This window comes from Pelobates fuscus, chromosome 6 (genome assembly GCF_036172605.1).
Source record: "Pelobates fuscus isolate aPelFus1 chromosome 6, aPelFus1.pri, whole genome shotgun sequence".
In the NCBI taxonomy this organism is placed as follows: domain Eukaryota; kingdom Metazoa; phylum Chordata; class Amphibia; order Anura; family Pelobatidae; genus Pelobates; species Pelobates fuscus.
In genome coordinates, this window is record NC_086322.1 from 25374686 (window position 1) to 25391874 (window position 17189).

Sequence of the window (17189 nt, forward strand, 5' to 3'; positions counted from 1 at the left end):
TGCGTTTTTGATACAAACTAGGGTTTTGCCCAGATTGACTCCATCCCTGCCATGTTAACACTCCTGTCAATTTTGTCCAATATAAACAGCATCGATAGGCTGAGTGTGCCAGGGGCAGGTTAGTAAATCATGTAATTACCAATGCAAGCAAGGAGTGGTCACTGAACACAGCGAAGCACACAGTTTAGGTTAAACCGTTTCTAAATGGTTTGATACTAAATTAGGGGAGACCATCAGGACATAACAGGCAACAAGAAGTTATAACTTCATGAACATCAATAACTAGATGTAAAAATACAGTTACAGTAATATCTGTACTTGGAGCTGCAAACAATGTGAGAGGTCACGATAGTTGCGGTATAACCATCTAAATCCGTCAATGATCAGTCAGGTTACCTCAGATCCATCATGCTGCAGTCTCCGGTTAGTGTCAGTCACTTGGTTCTAAAAAGAAAAAGAAAGACTTTAAAATAGTCATACAAAGTATGCTGCAAAATAACACATAAAAATAATCACTATATAAAAAATCTTCATTTTTCAGCCCCAAAAAAGGCCAAATAAAAAACCATCATAGCCGTCGAACTAAAAATAAAATAAAAAACCCGAGCGCAAAAAAAAAACCCGACGAAAAATAAAAAACCCGAGCGCACAAAAAAATAATCCATCTTCACCCATGGAGGGCTCCGCGCAGACTGAGCTCCGCAGGGCTGGGCAAGGCTTATAAAGCCTTGCCCCGCCCTGCAATTAGCCTAAGAACACTCTGATTGGTGGGTTTAAGCCAATCAGAGTGCTCTTTGTCATTTTACAAGCGTGGGAAAGTTCTTTGGAATTTTCCCACGCTTGTAAAATGACACAGAGCACTGTGATTGGATGGCTTGAAATCCATCCAATCACAGTGCTCTGTGTCATTTTACAAGCGTGGGAAAGAACTTTCCCACGCTTGTAAAATGACACAGAGCACTGTGATTGGATGGATTTCAAGCCATCCAATCACAGTGCTCTGTGTCATTTTACAAGCGTGGGAAAATTCCAAAGAACTTTCCCACGCTTGTAAAATGACACAGAGCACTGTGATTGGATGGATTTCAAGCCATCCAATCACAGTGCTCTGTGTCATTTTACAAGCGTGGGAAAGTTCCAAAGAATTTTCCCACGCTTGTAAAATGACACAGAGCACTGTGATTGGATGGATTTCAAGCCATCCAATCACAGTGCTCTGTGTCATTTTACAAGCGTGGGAAAATTCCAAAGAACTTTCCCACGCTTGTAAAATGACACAGAGCACTGTGATTGGATGGATTTCAAGCCATCCAATCACAGTGCTCTGTGTCATTTTACAAGCGTGGGAAAGTTCCAAAGAATTTTCCCACGCTTGTAAAATGACACAGAGCACTGTGATTGGATGGATTTCAAGCCATCCAATCACAGTGCTCTGTGTCATTTTACAAGCGTGGGAAAATTCCAAAGAACTTTCCCACGCTTGTAAAATGACAAAGAGCACTCTGATTGGCTTAAACCCACCAATCAGAGTGTTCTTAGGCTAATTGCAGGGCGGGGCAAGGCTTTATAAGCCTTGCCCAGCCCTGCGGAGCTCAGTCTGCGCGGAGCCCTCCATGGGTGAAGATGGATTATTTTTTTGTGCGCTCGGGTTTTTTATTTTTCGTCGGGTTTTTTTTTTTTGCGCTCGGGTTTTTTATTTTATTTTTAGTTCGACGGCTATGATGGTTTTTTATTTGGCCTTTTTTGGGGCTGAAAAATGAAGATTTTAGAAAAAAGAAGACGTCGAATGGTAAGTTTAATTTTACTTTACAGGTTAGCAATTTTATTCCCCCCTCACTATTTTTTAGGGTGAGGGGGGTAGGTAGGGGCATTTTTTATTTGGGTGGGGGGTGGGTGACTAGGGGCTTGGGCACCCCTAGTCACCTTGATGGGGGGGGGGGGAATTTACTTAGTGCCCCCACCCGCCGCCCAGGGGTGGGGGCGGGGGGAGGACAGTAGGTCCCCCCCCATTATCGTTATGGCCCCCCACCCGCCGCCCAGGGGTGGGGGCCGGGGGGGGGGGGGGGGAGGACAGTAGACCCCCCCCCCCTTATTACTATTATGGCCCCCACCCGCCGCCCAGGGGTGGGGGCCGGGGGGGAGGACAGTAGGTCCCCCCCCCTACTACTATTATGGCCCCCACCCGCCGGCCAGGGGTGGGGGCCGGGGGGGAGGACAGTAGGTCCCCCCCCCTACTACTATTATGGCCCCCACCCGCCGCCCAGGGGTGGGGGCCGGGGGGGGAGGACAGTAGGTCCCCCCCCCCTCTTATTACCATTATGGCCCCCACCCGCCGCCCAGGGGTGGGGGCCGGGGGGGGAGGACAGTAGGTCCCCCCCCTCATTATCTTTATGGCCCCCACCCACCGCTCAGGGGTGGGGGCCGGGGGGGGGGGGGGGGGGGACAATAGGTCTCCCTCCCTTATTTTACTTAACGGCCCCCACCCGTCATTTAGGGGTGGGGGGCAATATTTTTTTTTTTTTTTTCTACAGTGAGCAGCCACAGGCTGCTCACTGCTTACTAGACATGCCCCTACTCGCGGTATAGCGAGTAGGGGCATATTATTTACTAATACCAAGTCATTTTTACTTAGTGTTAGTAAATTTGGCTGAAAGACCAATTCAGGTCTTTCAGCCTTTTAGTAGATAGCTCCCTGATACCGTGGGAATTAGGGAGTTATCTACTAAGCGGCTGCAAGATGCAGCCACAGCAATGAATAGGATCGGAGTTTCATTCATTTGAATGAAATTCCGATCCGAACAAAGTACCGATTTGCTTCCTAACACCAATGGAGAAACTCTTCTCATTCTGTTAGGATGCAATTCGGCAGTTTTGCCGGCGTTCTGTCTAAGTGACAGGACTTTCGGCAATACTGACAGGAAGCATTGTGGGAACAGGGAGGAAAGCTAGGGATCATGGGAAAATTGCTCTGACCAGCGGAAATGAAGCACACTTTGCTCCTCCGCTGGTCTGAGCTGGTCAAGCGGAGGAATCCCATAAGACAAAGAGTCCCTACTTTGTCTTATGGTTTTAAAGAAAACTAAAGAAGAATGGAAGAAATGAATAACAGATCCCGAGAGAGGGTGAGAAGAGGAAGAGATTGAGGAAAGGTAAGTTCGGCATGACAGTGCCGCTTTAAGTTTCCGTCCAACCAATATTTTATCTCCCCCCCCCCTCCCCCCCCATTAATTATGTGCTCTTTATGAATACTGAAACATTACTGTCCAGGACAGAACCATGATTCTGGGGGTGTTTTTATTTTTTTTTAATTGATTTGTAGTTAAAAGTTTGAATGTAAAAATCTTCTTCATACTTCAACTGGGCGCCTCCATCTTAGCTCGCTGTTAGTCAGCATAGAGCAAATATATAGCACAGAGAAAAAAATTAAACAAGGTTTCTATTTTTCTCTCCATTTGCAAGGTTTGCCTTGGCTGTGCCTGGCCTGAAGTAGATCATGAAGACATTTGCATTAAAGGGACACCATACCTACTACTGTATATAAATACAACGTTGTATTTCTGGCACTTATAGTATCCCTTTAATGGATCACTCCAAGCACCATAACCACTACGACACCTTGAGGTCATTATGGTGCCAGGAATGCCTTGGCGTCTTCCCATTTTAAGGAATCAAGCAATTGACTTGTTACCACCTGGAGTTTGCCGGGTGCTTCACTTTGCCTAGCAGTACAGGGCTTACCTCATTGGCAACCAGCCATCGGCAAATGCTCGGAGGCAATGAGTTGGTCCTGCCAGACTAACAAAAGCACCGAACAGGAGTAGGAGAGGAGAGGTTGGGATCGGCTCGCCCAGTAAGAAGACAATCTATTCTAAACAGCTTGACTGCATAGAAGGGGGGGGAGAGGATAGGAGACTACTGGCACCATAATCACTACAGCAGATATAAAAAAAGAAAAGCCATGAACATGGAAGGCACCTAATGTGCAGAGAAAGATGAAAACTGCTTTTATACCTGCGACAAATTCATTTTTCTCTGTGGGAGGAAAGACCATGAGTATGTCAAAGGACAGCCAGCAAGGGTTCATAAACGGCTGTAGTTTTAAGAACAAAATAAAGATTAGGGTTTACTGTTCTTAGAACAGTGTTTTTGCAATGATCCCGCAAAGCACAACAATGGGATGGGTCCAACTAGGCACGCACACCCTTTTTCTCAAGGAAATATAGCGGGGGGGGGGGGGGGGGGGAAGAGTTTATAAAATCAAAGTATTGTGCGACAAAACTGCCCATTGCATGTTAAAAAGCAATCAATTCATATTATTAAAAGCTTAACTTCTAAAGTGAGTCACCAATTGAAATCATCGGGGACTTTCCTCCGAAAGAGGTGTCAATTCTCTTCATTGCGCATTTAATAATAATTTTTCCAAGTACTCAGCCCAATGTTTCAGTAAACTGTCACCTATCCCTCCTACTCAAATACCGGCAATTTTGTGAATACACCTTGATCAAAAGTGGCATTCCTACGTGTTCACGGCAGGCTCCAGCGTTGAATTGCTTATGTCAGGTAACGCCACCAATGCATCAATCTGCCGGTGGAAGCAGTGAATTAGCATAACAGTGAGAGTCACACTAAGGGGAACGGCGTGTTATGACAAAATAATTATCCCTGCTACCATGCCTTGTGTCATACAGCGAGCACACAGCAATTTGCTGCTAACATTTAAACAATGCATACCAATTACACGGCTCTGGACAAAATGACATGACTTGTCAGCAGGGATTATTTCCACTTTGCAGGACATCATGAAAGGAGTGACGACTCACGGCATACATCCAAATACATGTAAACACGGTGGGAAACAGGCAGATATAGGCCATCACAGCACTGGCTTATGTGTGCAGGGGAATATGGCTTCTGCCTTACACTCCACCTACACCTCGTACCAAGTGGTGGCTTGTTACAGCACCCTTCCCTAACCCTGTACAAAGCGTATGGTAATAGCTTATTTCAATGTCTCTTCTGCATTCAATAGCTTATGAAACATTTAATAAAACCAAGACGGTGACCAAAACAAACAAAAGGCATTATTTACCATTCTTGTCATTGTCATCTCATGTTAACTCTAGCCCGGCCTCATAAATGCATTTTACACATAGAAAAGCAACAGAACGGAGTTATTAGCGCCACGCATGAACAGGTTCCATCTTATCCAAATTCTGAACGATGAGAATAAGTTAAAAATAACTAGGACTGCCCGTTATAAATCGGGTTCTAATACATTCTCTGCAGGCAACATGTCACATTAATCTATATACACAGTGCTGACAGAACGGTCAGAGAATAGGATGTTTTATTAGTAATACATACCCAGCCCCCAGGTATTGCTGCCACTTTGTATCGACATCCAGCTCAGAGTGGTATACATTACGCCATAGAACGGAGCACTTATTTGGAGTTTCTACATCTAAACTGCCAGGATCAGGATACAAGTTAAATCCAAAGGAGATATTAAATGTGTATGCACACATTAGTTCGTAATTAAAGGTGAACAATCACCTCCCTGGATGTTTAACATTACCTTGACTTATCCCCTATATTTGGCAAATATGTGTTTTTGAGGTCTCAAAAATAAAATTCAATGAAAAAATACACACATCTATTCCTGCACTGGGCAGGTCCATCTTGGCTCCCTGTCAGTCTTAGGTATGCCAAATCTGAATTGATAAATCTATAAAAGCAGATCTGTCACTTTCGGGTCTTAGCATATTGGCAAAGACCCCCGAAGGTGAAATCTTTGCTCGGGGTCCGGTGGACACGGGGTGAGTGGAAAGTAGGCATATCTGCCTGAAGCTGTCCCTTGCAGCCACTGCCAATTGTGATGGCTGCTGGGATTGGACAAAAGTGGACACCTCCACCTTATCAACTTTTGTCAACATTATTCATTACCATGTGTTATTATATCTTTGGAATGTCCAGGAAATGCAATGACATGTTAGAGTAGTCAGCAAGAGTATTTTCATAAAGATTATAAGAAATATTCAGAAGTGAAAAGGGCGCCTTTATATATAATTTTTTTTAAAAAAAGTTGGGCGCTACCTGGAAAAGGCTAGTACAAGCTAAAGGTGATTTTCAATGTTTAATTCAAGGTTATTTCCCCTCTGGGCTACGCTATATTTCCAAGACGTGCACTAACGCCACAAACAACACTAGTTCTAGTTCATTCTTCTCTATCTGATGGAAATTCTGGGAAAGGTAGTGAACATGAGAGAAATGCAATATGGGGGAGAACGTGCAAACACACCCAGAATCTAAAAGAAAAATAAAGTAAGTGCTGCCATCACAGAATTTGTTTGGTCACTAACCACAATGTGAATTGCAGCTGTATTCTGAGTGGATAAGCAGCAGTACAGTACGTAACAGGGAACTGTTAACAAGACAATCTATTCACATACATGCTACGTTCAATCTATAGATTAGGTTACAGTAATGGCTCTTTATTAGTCTTATTAAGCTTTCTTTTGTGTGTGTTATTCCTTTGGCCCACTGTTTCTGCTTCTCTCTCCCAACATGCAGTGGTTGGCTGTTTTTAAATCCTGCTTTATTTAAACATAATCTAAACAGCTCTGTCAATTTCTGAGGTCTTTGCATTGCCGTTTGGGAAGCAGTGACTCCGAGGTGGAGGTGAGTTATACTTACCTGATGCTATACCCAGTAGGTATTTTCACCCATGCGAGAGAGTACAATACTAATGTCTGTGAAGGATCCTGTAAAACTACGAGAATCTCTATATATTTGAGTACTACTGGGTGCCTACTAAACTCAGTCTTCATATATCCTAAGACGGGGATGGTACCATCCAAGCACCATACAGCAGAGCTTTTAGTAGCTCAGCAAAGTGTTAGTCTTCTATACCAATTATAGTAAATAGAAGTGACATATTGCACTATTATCTGCTTGCTCTTTCTTTCAATTCCGAGGTTATTTGAGAATTGAAATTGCTATTTACCGATTCCATACAAGTTTTGTATGCACATATATTTATTGTAATAATTATTGGGCGAGATTTATCACATTCTTTGTCACATCTTGATGGTGGTAGCTCCGCCTTTTATCCAGTTATGCATTTACCATAAGCCGAAATAGTTCCTACTTTGTCTTATGATATCTTTTGACATCATCAGAATTTCAATGAAATTCAAACATCGTCTTCATAAGCTTTTTTGGGCGTGACAGAGCTGATTCCACCATGTAAAAACATTGCATAGCATCATGGGAGACAGCATTTCAATAGCAGGTAAGGGATCTACTTCTTGGCCACCCGGCTGTGAGGCCACTCAGCATTTATACTGCTGACCTTTCCAGTAACAGGAAGTGCAACATAAACTCTGACCAAGTAACAAAACCCGCAATCTAAGAATATATGATAATGTGCAAACCACAGGGGGAGCTATATTTCAAACAAACAACAGATCCAGCTCTCCGAAAATTGCCAACAGCCTGGTCATAAACCAATAACCACATCTAGGCAACTTGTTTACAGACATAACATATCCAAATGCCTTTTTGTTTCTTCAAACTGGAGACAGTGAGCTACAGAAATGTTGTTACCTATTCCGTACGGAAGAGTAATCCATTCTTTAAGAAAAACTGTTCCGCAGCATAGCCACAGGATTTATCACAGCTATGGAACGTAAGCCCCTTAGACCATAGCGGATAAACATGTTAATTTTACCAAAACAACTCAAGTATCCAAAATTCCAACACAAAATTAACATCTTCTGCCAAACGAGAAATCTACACGCTAAAATAAGCAGTGGAAACCAACACAAATAGACAGAATTACAGCCAGTCGGCCGGTGAACCACAATTCACTTGGGTTAAAGCACGTCCCACACATTTTTCCTGGGTACATTCTTTTATATCTACCTAAAAGGGATCATTGAGCCAAATAGGATGTGGATTTTAGGACAAAAATGAGAATGTGCCTGAAGAAACATTGCTGCTTACAGATAACATCCATGGTCTGCAAATTGTCTCTATGGACCTTCTCTGAACGATAACCAAAAGAACGGACTTTTAATGTGTTGATGACAGGAAAGGGATGTTATGTTGTAATTATTTAATCCATGTTTTGAAATACGTGAATTTTCATTCAAATTCAGATATTATATAAGAGAATCAAAAACAATTGTCAACGTTACACAACATGACACCCATTTATTTTAATTGTTACGGGTATTTTGAAGAAAGGCATCTGCCATTAGCTAATAAGCCTCAACTGTGGTCTTTCTGCTCACCGATCATGATCTAAGTTCCAGCTGTATTCTGATTGGACATTAAGAATAGAAGAAAAGGCAGCCATGATAACATTTTAAATTTCAACTCTATCTGCGTTTCTATTTTTTTTTTTTTTTAGCAGTCTCTCGAAATGCAGGGCTTTCTGAAGAAGTAACACATATAGCAGAGGAATATACTTGCCATACATACTGGAATTTTTGTGGTATGCAATTAATATGAAACCTGTCATGTTTGTCAACACGGTGTCCTTTTGAGGTATTATCAACCTTTTACACAAACACACACACAAAAAACGAATAAGCATTTACAAACATAAGAAGGACCATGTTTTCAAATGGATAATATTTATTTAGCCCTCTAAAAATAACTTTTAACTTGTCATTAAACAGAACACAGAACTGGCGTATTTATTGTAGCTGACAATAATGTAATGAATCTGGCGTCTGGGTTTGGACCACAGATGACTAACTGCACCGGTTTATGAACTGCACTTCCATTAAAGCGGCACTGTCACACCGAACTTACCTTTCTATAATCGCTTCCTCTTCTCTCCCTCTCTTGGGATCTGTTCTCATTGCTTCCTATCTGCTCTAGTTTTCTTGAAAACATAAGACAAAGTAGGGACTATTTTGTCTTATGTATTTTACCTAAATTGGTCTTTTAGCCAAATGTACCAATACTAAGTAAAGATTACTTAGTATTAGTGATTAATCTGCCCCTACTCGCATGTCTAGTAAACAGTGGCTGCTCACTATTGTAAAAAAAAACATAATAACCCCCCACAATAAATGGCCCCATGGTGGCATCTATTAACTAGCCGGGGGAACATAGTGTCCCCCCCGAAGCCCGTGAGTGGGGGCTATTCAACTAAACGGGAACACCATGAGCGGTGGGTGGGGGCCCTAAATGAAAATGATGGGGGGGAGGGGACCAATTGTCCACCGCCGGCCCCCACCCATAATCGGCTGGTGCGGGCCCTAAATGACAATGGGGCTTCATCTACACACACAAAGATGGCAGCACCCATGACCTAGGTTCGGGCACAAAATAAAGATTACAAAATAGGTAATATGGGGATGTAAGGGCATTTGGGGGTGACTAGGGGGATAATTAGATGTAGTGGAGTTGGGATGGGGTTAAAAAAAACAACTGGATTCTGCCATGACAGGGCCGCTTTAAGATTATAGATTGCTCAAGTTCTCTCTTAGGAGTCTTGCTCCCTTCTCTGGCCAGGCAATGCTTTTTGCACTGCGCCAGTGGTGTTTGTCTGTCCTCTACTGCATTTTGTTTCAAAGGGACATTGCAGTATCTCAAAGTGATCTTAGTTACTATAGTATTAGTATGTAATTCTTTCCTATGAATACGTTTGAATGCGCATGCAGCACTGGCCATGTATTTACATGAGGTCCTCAATGATTCGCTATGAGGAGCATTGGATTGGACCATCGTGGAGGAGGCCATGGAAACAGGGAAGGTGTGGTGATGGGGGGGGGGGGACCTATATCTATGGACACTATAGCGTTAGGAATACAGGTTTCTATCTCTAACATTTTATAGTGTTCCTTTACAGAGAAGACCCCACTGTGGCATTCCCAGTGTAAGGAGTATGTGTAATTTAAACAAACAAAAAAGTGGCACTACGTGACACGCTCTTCCTTGTTAGATATTCTGATGACATTTTCACTCAGTATTACAACTTGTTATCAAAGAAAAAAACGTCATGAAAGGCGAGCAAAGGTTAACCGTAAATCACCGTATAGACTATTTTACCTTCAGTTTTTCTGCCTCTCCTCTCACTTTAAGCAGCTCATTGATAGAGTCTACGAAGCCCTGGTAGTGGAAGTTACACATCTTTTCAATCTCGCGGTCATGGTTTCTGATACGCAATTCCAGTTGATCCATAAAGTGTCCATGTTCCGCTCCATCATATACAGACCTACAGAGTGAAGAACATACAGACAGTTCAACATCACAAGAATCAGAGGAACACCAGTTTGCCCAAACTTTTAGAAATCGATAATAACCAGAGGTTTAAAAAAAAAAAACAAAAAAAAAAAACATCATTAATACGTCTACATTTTGTGGGGTTCTAGAAAATTCTTTATACTAACTTCATAAAAGCTTAGATGACAAAAAAATAAGATGATTTTATACTGTTTAAATTTCAGAGGTCTTCAATGGCTCTCTAAGAAAAAGGCTGTCTTTAACCCCTTAAGGACACATGACATGTGTGTCATGTCGTTTTACTCCATAAGTTTGGTCCTTAAGGGGTTAAAGACCTTTCTAAAGCAATCGTCATACTGCACTCTAGAAAACAAAATATGGAAATCTAGTATAAAAACAAGCTTAAATAATTAATTCAAATATCCCACTCTCCAAAGAGTAATAAAGGACTGAAAGGTGAGAGGTTAAATAATCTGTTCGTAACATTGTGAAGAACATCATGTTTAGCATCAGTTATATCTACAGTACTATGTACTACGAGACAATATCCCCACCTGCTGGCACAAATGGATATCACAAGAACTACTACACGCAAACACATGATACAGACAGGAGAAGTGGTACCCAGACCAATTACAAGGAACTATATTGTCAAAGGCAAAGTATACAATTCTATATTACACACTCAGACAAATCATCCTACGATATACTAGCTCATAATGGCTCAAAAACCCTTTCTCCCTGACTGCACTCACGACGGATAATCCCTTATCCAACACAGAAGTCAAGATTCCATTTCAAACTGGACTCAGAGGCAACAAAAAAATGGCGCTCACATATCAGCGAATGGCAATCTGTCTTTACAGGAATTTCTAGGGTAAGCATTTGCGAATAAGATATTTTTGGTATGTCCAAAATTGTCCCTCTAGCTACTGAGGAGCTGTAATGCTCACACATTTATCTAAGCCTCTAGCCCAGGTACAGCCATGAAGTAGACCACAAGTTGCTGCTGGACTACAACTACCATGATGCTTGAGTGTCTAGAGCAGCTGGGGATTTTCCTTTTGGCCATTCATGCTCCAGTTTATAGTGAAACGGCAGAGTAGGCACACCCCTGCCACGTACTGAATCTGAACTGGACGAAAGGATTCTGCAAAGCGATAACAAAATGCAGAGGGGGAGATGGAAGGCTAATTTTATTGTAACTGGTACAATACAAAATGCGTTGCTGGAAAGAGACAATATGATATAATCCTCGTAAAGTACTCTCGGCCAGCATGACAAATGCATAGGTGGAGCCAAGGAATTTAGAGCCCTTTTATCTGCTTCTATTTCTGTTAATACAAAGTGTAGATCATTGTGTGCACTTTGCTTTTACACGGAAAATCGGTTAATGAGACGGGGTCCCTTTAAATCTGCTCACAATAGCTGGGCTGGGTAGTCTGACCATTAAATATTTCCTCATTTCCATCCGTCTATTTTAATGTCTCAGTGGGCATCAATCTGATTAATCATGTGTTAAAACATAACAGTAAACAGTACACTGTAAGAATTTCAACTTTCCATGCACTGTCCATGACATTAAAACAACAATAAAAAAAACATGACAGTGCGGCTGGATTAAATTAAAGAACAGTGACATTGCACAACAGAGTACAAAATGTTCTCCTCTATTATACACAAGGCCTGCAACTATTTCCCCATACCATACAGTAAAGGATCATTTCAGAGCTTGTATGCTATATTTACTAAGAATCACCTCTCTGTTCAAGCACTTTAAGCATCGACCTCCAGCTTCAGAGCACAAATCAAAATGAAATATTAAAGGATTAGTCTAACACTTTCTCATAATATTTTATTTTAAGGTATAATAAACGGCTAGCTGGTTATTACTAATAAGGTCCCCCCTGTAAAACTCTATTAAGTTATAAACATAGCGTGAATTCAGCGCAGGGAAAAGCTCTCCACACTGGTTTCCACGGCCTTGTCATGTCACAGCCTCCATCCCAACATCCTATCAAATGCTTCTGATGGAAGAGCATTTGATTGGACCATTCCCACCAGCTCGGAGCACATGCACACTCTGAGCCAGGGTGGGGAGGGCACCAGAAGATGGACAATACAAAAAAGCATTAAATATTGCAGGGAGGCAGGAACAGCTAAAACAAAGAAGGTAGGTCGGGTACATTCCAACTTTCCCTTGCAGGCAGGGCAGAGTTTCGTGCTGCTTAAGTCACGTGTGGTGGGGATATAACTAGCCTGGCACACGCGTGCACGTTTCTATGTATGGGCAGGGTTTTAAGTAAATACAGACTCCTTCTAAAAGCAGAAGAGGTCATGGTGGATGGAATGACCCTTTAAAGTGTCAGACTTGTCCAAACTGAAATCTTAATAGCTTTAAATGTTCTTCTGGATTCTTATCTCCAATATCCAACCAACCTACAAGTCAATATGCCCAGAGGTTTAGCTACTGAAAAAAAACATTGAATACATAGGGTAGCACAGCTGCATTTAATAAGGAGAATTCACTTTTTTGAAAATTTCTACAAAAGGCTCTGGCAAGTATGCTAGAGCTTTAGCATAACCTCCTATGAAAACACCACAATGAACTTGGAAGAGATTTCAACTATCAGATTTGGTAGAGTTTACATGAAGTTCAAATCAGTGAATAAGTAAGGTAACAGTGGACATATCTCTTTCAAAGCTGTAGTCCTTGTTGAGTTGCAAGTCCACGAATGCTCAAATATTGATACTGGTAAATATTGGCCTGTTGGGATCTCAAGGTCTGGATACGGATACCTCTTGTCCTGGGTCATGTAACTCTTGTAAGCTACAATATTCTATGCCCAAAGTTAGAAAAACAGGGTCATAAAAATAAATAGAAAACAGGAAGAGCTTTGCAATTTGGCGTTGTCGTCAGTGTTGAGATCTATCATTTGGCAAATTGAGCAAACTAATTCTACAAGCCTCTCTTGCTTATGGAAATGTTTAGTCTTGATCAAAACAGAATGTGAATCAAGTGACCGGGGTAAAGAAGTTCTAGGTCCACGTGCCAAACCACCAATGCTATTAGGACCCCCATGAAAAAACTATTTAGCAGCAAAACTAAATCCAAGACACTAAATAAAATAAATCAACTGAAACAGAACAAGGCTTATGTTGGTGGTAATGAAACAAAAGATTCTTGTATTTTTGTTTTCAATTATATAAGCTATTGGTTTCAATTAAAGAGCAACAGAAGAGGAGGGGGCGATTAAAATAACGGGGAACAACTTCTGGGCAGCTTTGGTCAGGATGACTCGATTGGGTTTCTGATGACTGAGGCCATCTTCCTCTCATTAAAAACATAACAACGCTAATCCTGTTTATTCCGAAAAGTTTAAAAATAAACATCAGCAGATGAAAAGACAAAGCTGATTGCAATATGCGAAAATTCAGTATGTCACTGTAGGGCATTATCAGCTGTACCACATTTCTACCAAGTTTAACATGTGGCCAGTAGGTAGTAAATGAGCGGAGGACAGAGAGTGATTGTGTTACTGCAAGGCTGTTTAAAATTATCCCTGTCCATTCGGGCCTCACTCCATTCCAGCTGGCAAAGGCCAGTCTTCCTGTAAAGGCACCAGTGCCTCTATAATGTGAGATCCGTGCCAGACAGACTACAGCCAAGAAGTTGGTGAGTCACGCAAAGTCGCATGAATGTTAGTTCAGATCAAGGTTGTCCACCTTGTCTCCTGTTGGATAACTAAAACGTGAAGAGTTTGCCGGAGGGATGTGTACAGTCACCAGTTTGTTATTCAACAATGATGCATAAATAAAAATGCACAAAAAGGACATACACATGAGTATTTTAGCTTTACTGTACATCTCTCACATGAAGACTTAGAAAGGTCAACTGGAAAATCTTATTAAAGTGGCACCGTCACCGTCTGGGAACTTTGCATTATTTGCAAAACCCCTGATGGGGGACATCGCCGCTGCTGGTCCGATGGTCGGGGGAAATGTGAGATTTACTGAATCTTGTCCATTGTGGGAGCCGCCATCTTCTTCTGGACAATGTCACTGGAGCCAACGTCCCTGCCGTACTGTGCGCATGCACAAAAGTACAGCATTGAAGACCATAGGATCCTCCATACATACAGCTAATATCTCTGCAATTGTCAACAGTGACAGCTGGGAGATTGACACTTCTAGACAGTGGTAACTCTGCCCAGGGTCTACAAGTGTCAGGCGTAGGACAAATAACAAAACAAAGTAGTGTCTCCTTTGTCTCAGTACATCTTTTGACTGGGTTGGAATATCAGTGAAACCGTTATCTCAGGAGTGTATTGGTGTCTTATCAGAGTAACCTAGGAAATCATTTTATAATGGTGCCTTTCCTGCAGAAGAGGTCAAAACGTCTTCACTGAGCCCACACATTGAGCCAATGCTGGGGTATAGTGGTTATGATGCTTTTGAGTGTTTATTTGAATCATCTATACAGTAAAACACTGCTTACTGTCCTCAGGAATAGGCTACACAAACAGTTGTGTTAGAATGGGCCACACTAAAACAAACAGGAACAATTAAAGGGACGCTGAGCTTAAATGGTCTACGCACAATGCAGAATGGCAATTTAACTGCGAGATACAGATAAATTAATTTTTTTTAAACTGTAGCAGCGTTGTGCGTCACATATGTACATTATATGAACACTCCAAGCACCATAAGCAGTGACGATGGTGCTAAGAGGCTATGCATGGAGTGATTTGTTGTTTTAAGAAGACAGACTGGCTAAAAGAAAACGGATGTATTTCAGATTGCTGCAGTGCTTCTGTGTTTTGTGTTTAACAGTGCCCCTTCTTTGTCACTTGTAAGTGTTGATTTCAAGAGACAAGGTTGACAAGGTTGCACGCCCTTTTGAGTGACAATTAACCCGGCAGGACAGGGCACTATGATTGTTGTGTGACCCAGCACAAAGTAGAAAGCTATGCTTCTCGTTGTGGAACATTGCAGACAGCTGAGCATGCACACTGTGTTCCAACGCTGGAGTGTTCCTTTAAACCGACCGCTGAGATGCAAATCAAAACCTATACAAATACATTTTTATACATATAGCTTCCCCGTACAGGCAATGACAGCATGTGTGCACAGGACTACAGTATAATTTGACAAAATATTGTATATATAGAAACTATCCAATCCTCTTACAATAGATCAAAAAAGGATTCAATATGTCCCCCTTCCCAACATATGTTCCCTGATCAACATAACACTTAAGATTTATTTAATTCTGGTAAATGCTTCAAACTGTCCGTGTCCCATTCTCCATGACATAAAGCACATATTTTCAATGCTTTACTGAACGTAATAAAAGGGGTACTCTAGGCACCAAAGCCACTACAGCTGAACCCCTTAGTGACCAGACCACTTTCTTTTTCTTACCGCTTGGCACCAGGGCTGTTTTTACATTTCTGCGGTGTTTGTGTTTAGCTGTAATTTTCCTCTTACTCATTTACTGTACCCACTCATATTATATAACGTTTTCTCGCCATTAAATGGTCTTTCTAAAGATACCATTATTTTCATCATATCATATCATTTACTAAAAAATGTTTTTTATAAAATATGATGAAAAATGTAAAAAAAACAAAAACACTTTTTCTAACTTGGACCCCCAAAATCTGCTATGCATCTACAACTGGCAAAACACACGTGCTAAATAGCTTCAAAATTTTGTCCTGAGTTTAGAAATACCCGAAAAAGACTGAACATACCCCATTTGCAATACCTTGGGTTGTCTTCTTTTGCAAATGGTATGCCATCATGGGGGTGATTCTCATTCCTGGGTTACCATACGCTCTCAAAGGCAACATAACCAATCTGGCAAATTTCAATGTAAAAAAAAAAAACGGAAAATCAAACCCTGTAACTTTCAAAAACTGCATGCGGGGTACTGTTCTACTCAGGAGACTTCGCTGAACACAAATATTAGTGTTTTTAAACAGTAAAACATATCACAACAATTATATCAGTGAAAATGCTGTTTGTGTGTGAAAAATGCAAAAAAAAAATCCTTTCACTGAAAACTTTTACTGAAAATATCATCGCTGTGATATGTTTTACTGTTTTCAAACACTAATATTTGTGTTCAGCGAATGCCATTGAGTAAAACAGTACCCCTCATGTACAGGTTTTAGAGTGTCTTGGAAAGTTACAGGGTTAAATATAGTGCTAGCAAATTAAATTCCCTGGACTTTTGGCCTGGGTTGTCAGGCAGGTCCGGCTAATTGTAATTAATAAAATGACCTAATTATATTGATAAGCGGAGAGTTAGATGCCGACACCAATAATGTGAACCTCACTGGCGGAGGGGATGAACATCACTGGCGAAACGTGCGCGTCAGGGGTTCTGGACACATACTGACACATTATTGGTGTCGGCATTTAACTCTCCGCATATCAGTTGCGATACTACCGACAGTAGGTGCATTTAATTCCAGTATCTCAGGAGTGTATATTGGAGACTCTTGACACTATTTAACGGCACTCTGTGTATTTACTTTCTTTCTCTTTATTACATTTTATGGGGGGACATTGATAAGACCAGGCATTTGATTAAGGGGTGCCCTTGAAGGCACAAGACTCAGGAATCCTATTCTATACGCCTTCCTCGGTCACTGACTATATTATTTTTTTCTATCACTCAGGCAGCCTGTTTGAAAACTGTCTAAAATCTTTTGTTTTCTTTATACACGGACTTATAGTTATAACGCAGTTATCATTTAGGCAACGTTTGTGACTATTAACCGGTGAATTTATCATCCATACCCTGCTACGTTCTAGGCAGCTTTCGTTACATTTAACTAGCTAATCGCCGTCTGTCAGCAGCGTATCTCAGCTGAACACTACTGACAGCACTGGTTAAGCAGTCTTTGATTCTCCCCCCTTTTGCTACAGTTATTAGTGAT

The 17189-nt window shown here is 41.4% G+C and overlaps 1 protein-coding gene across 2 annotated transcripts in view; it reads right to left on the reverse strand.

The window, feature by feature from the left end:
- EXOC6B (exocyst complex component 6B) overlaps nt 1-17189 on the reverse strand; it is a 253118-nt gene that overhangs the window by 187616 nt on the left and 48313 nt on the right. For both annotated transcript variants that reach the window (XM_063457580.1, XM_063457579.1), the window contains exons 2-3: nt 10066-10231; nt 397-444 (exon numbers count right to left, since the gene is read on the reverse strand). In XM_063457580.1, coding sequence (XP_063313650.1) covers nt 397-444; nt 10066-10231 — 214 coding nt within the window. The remainder of the gene's footprint in view (nt 1-396; nt 445-10065; nt 10232-17189) is intronic.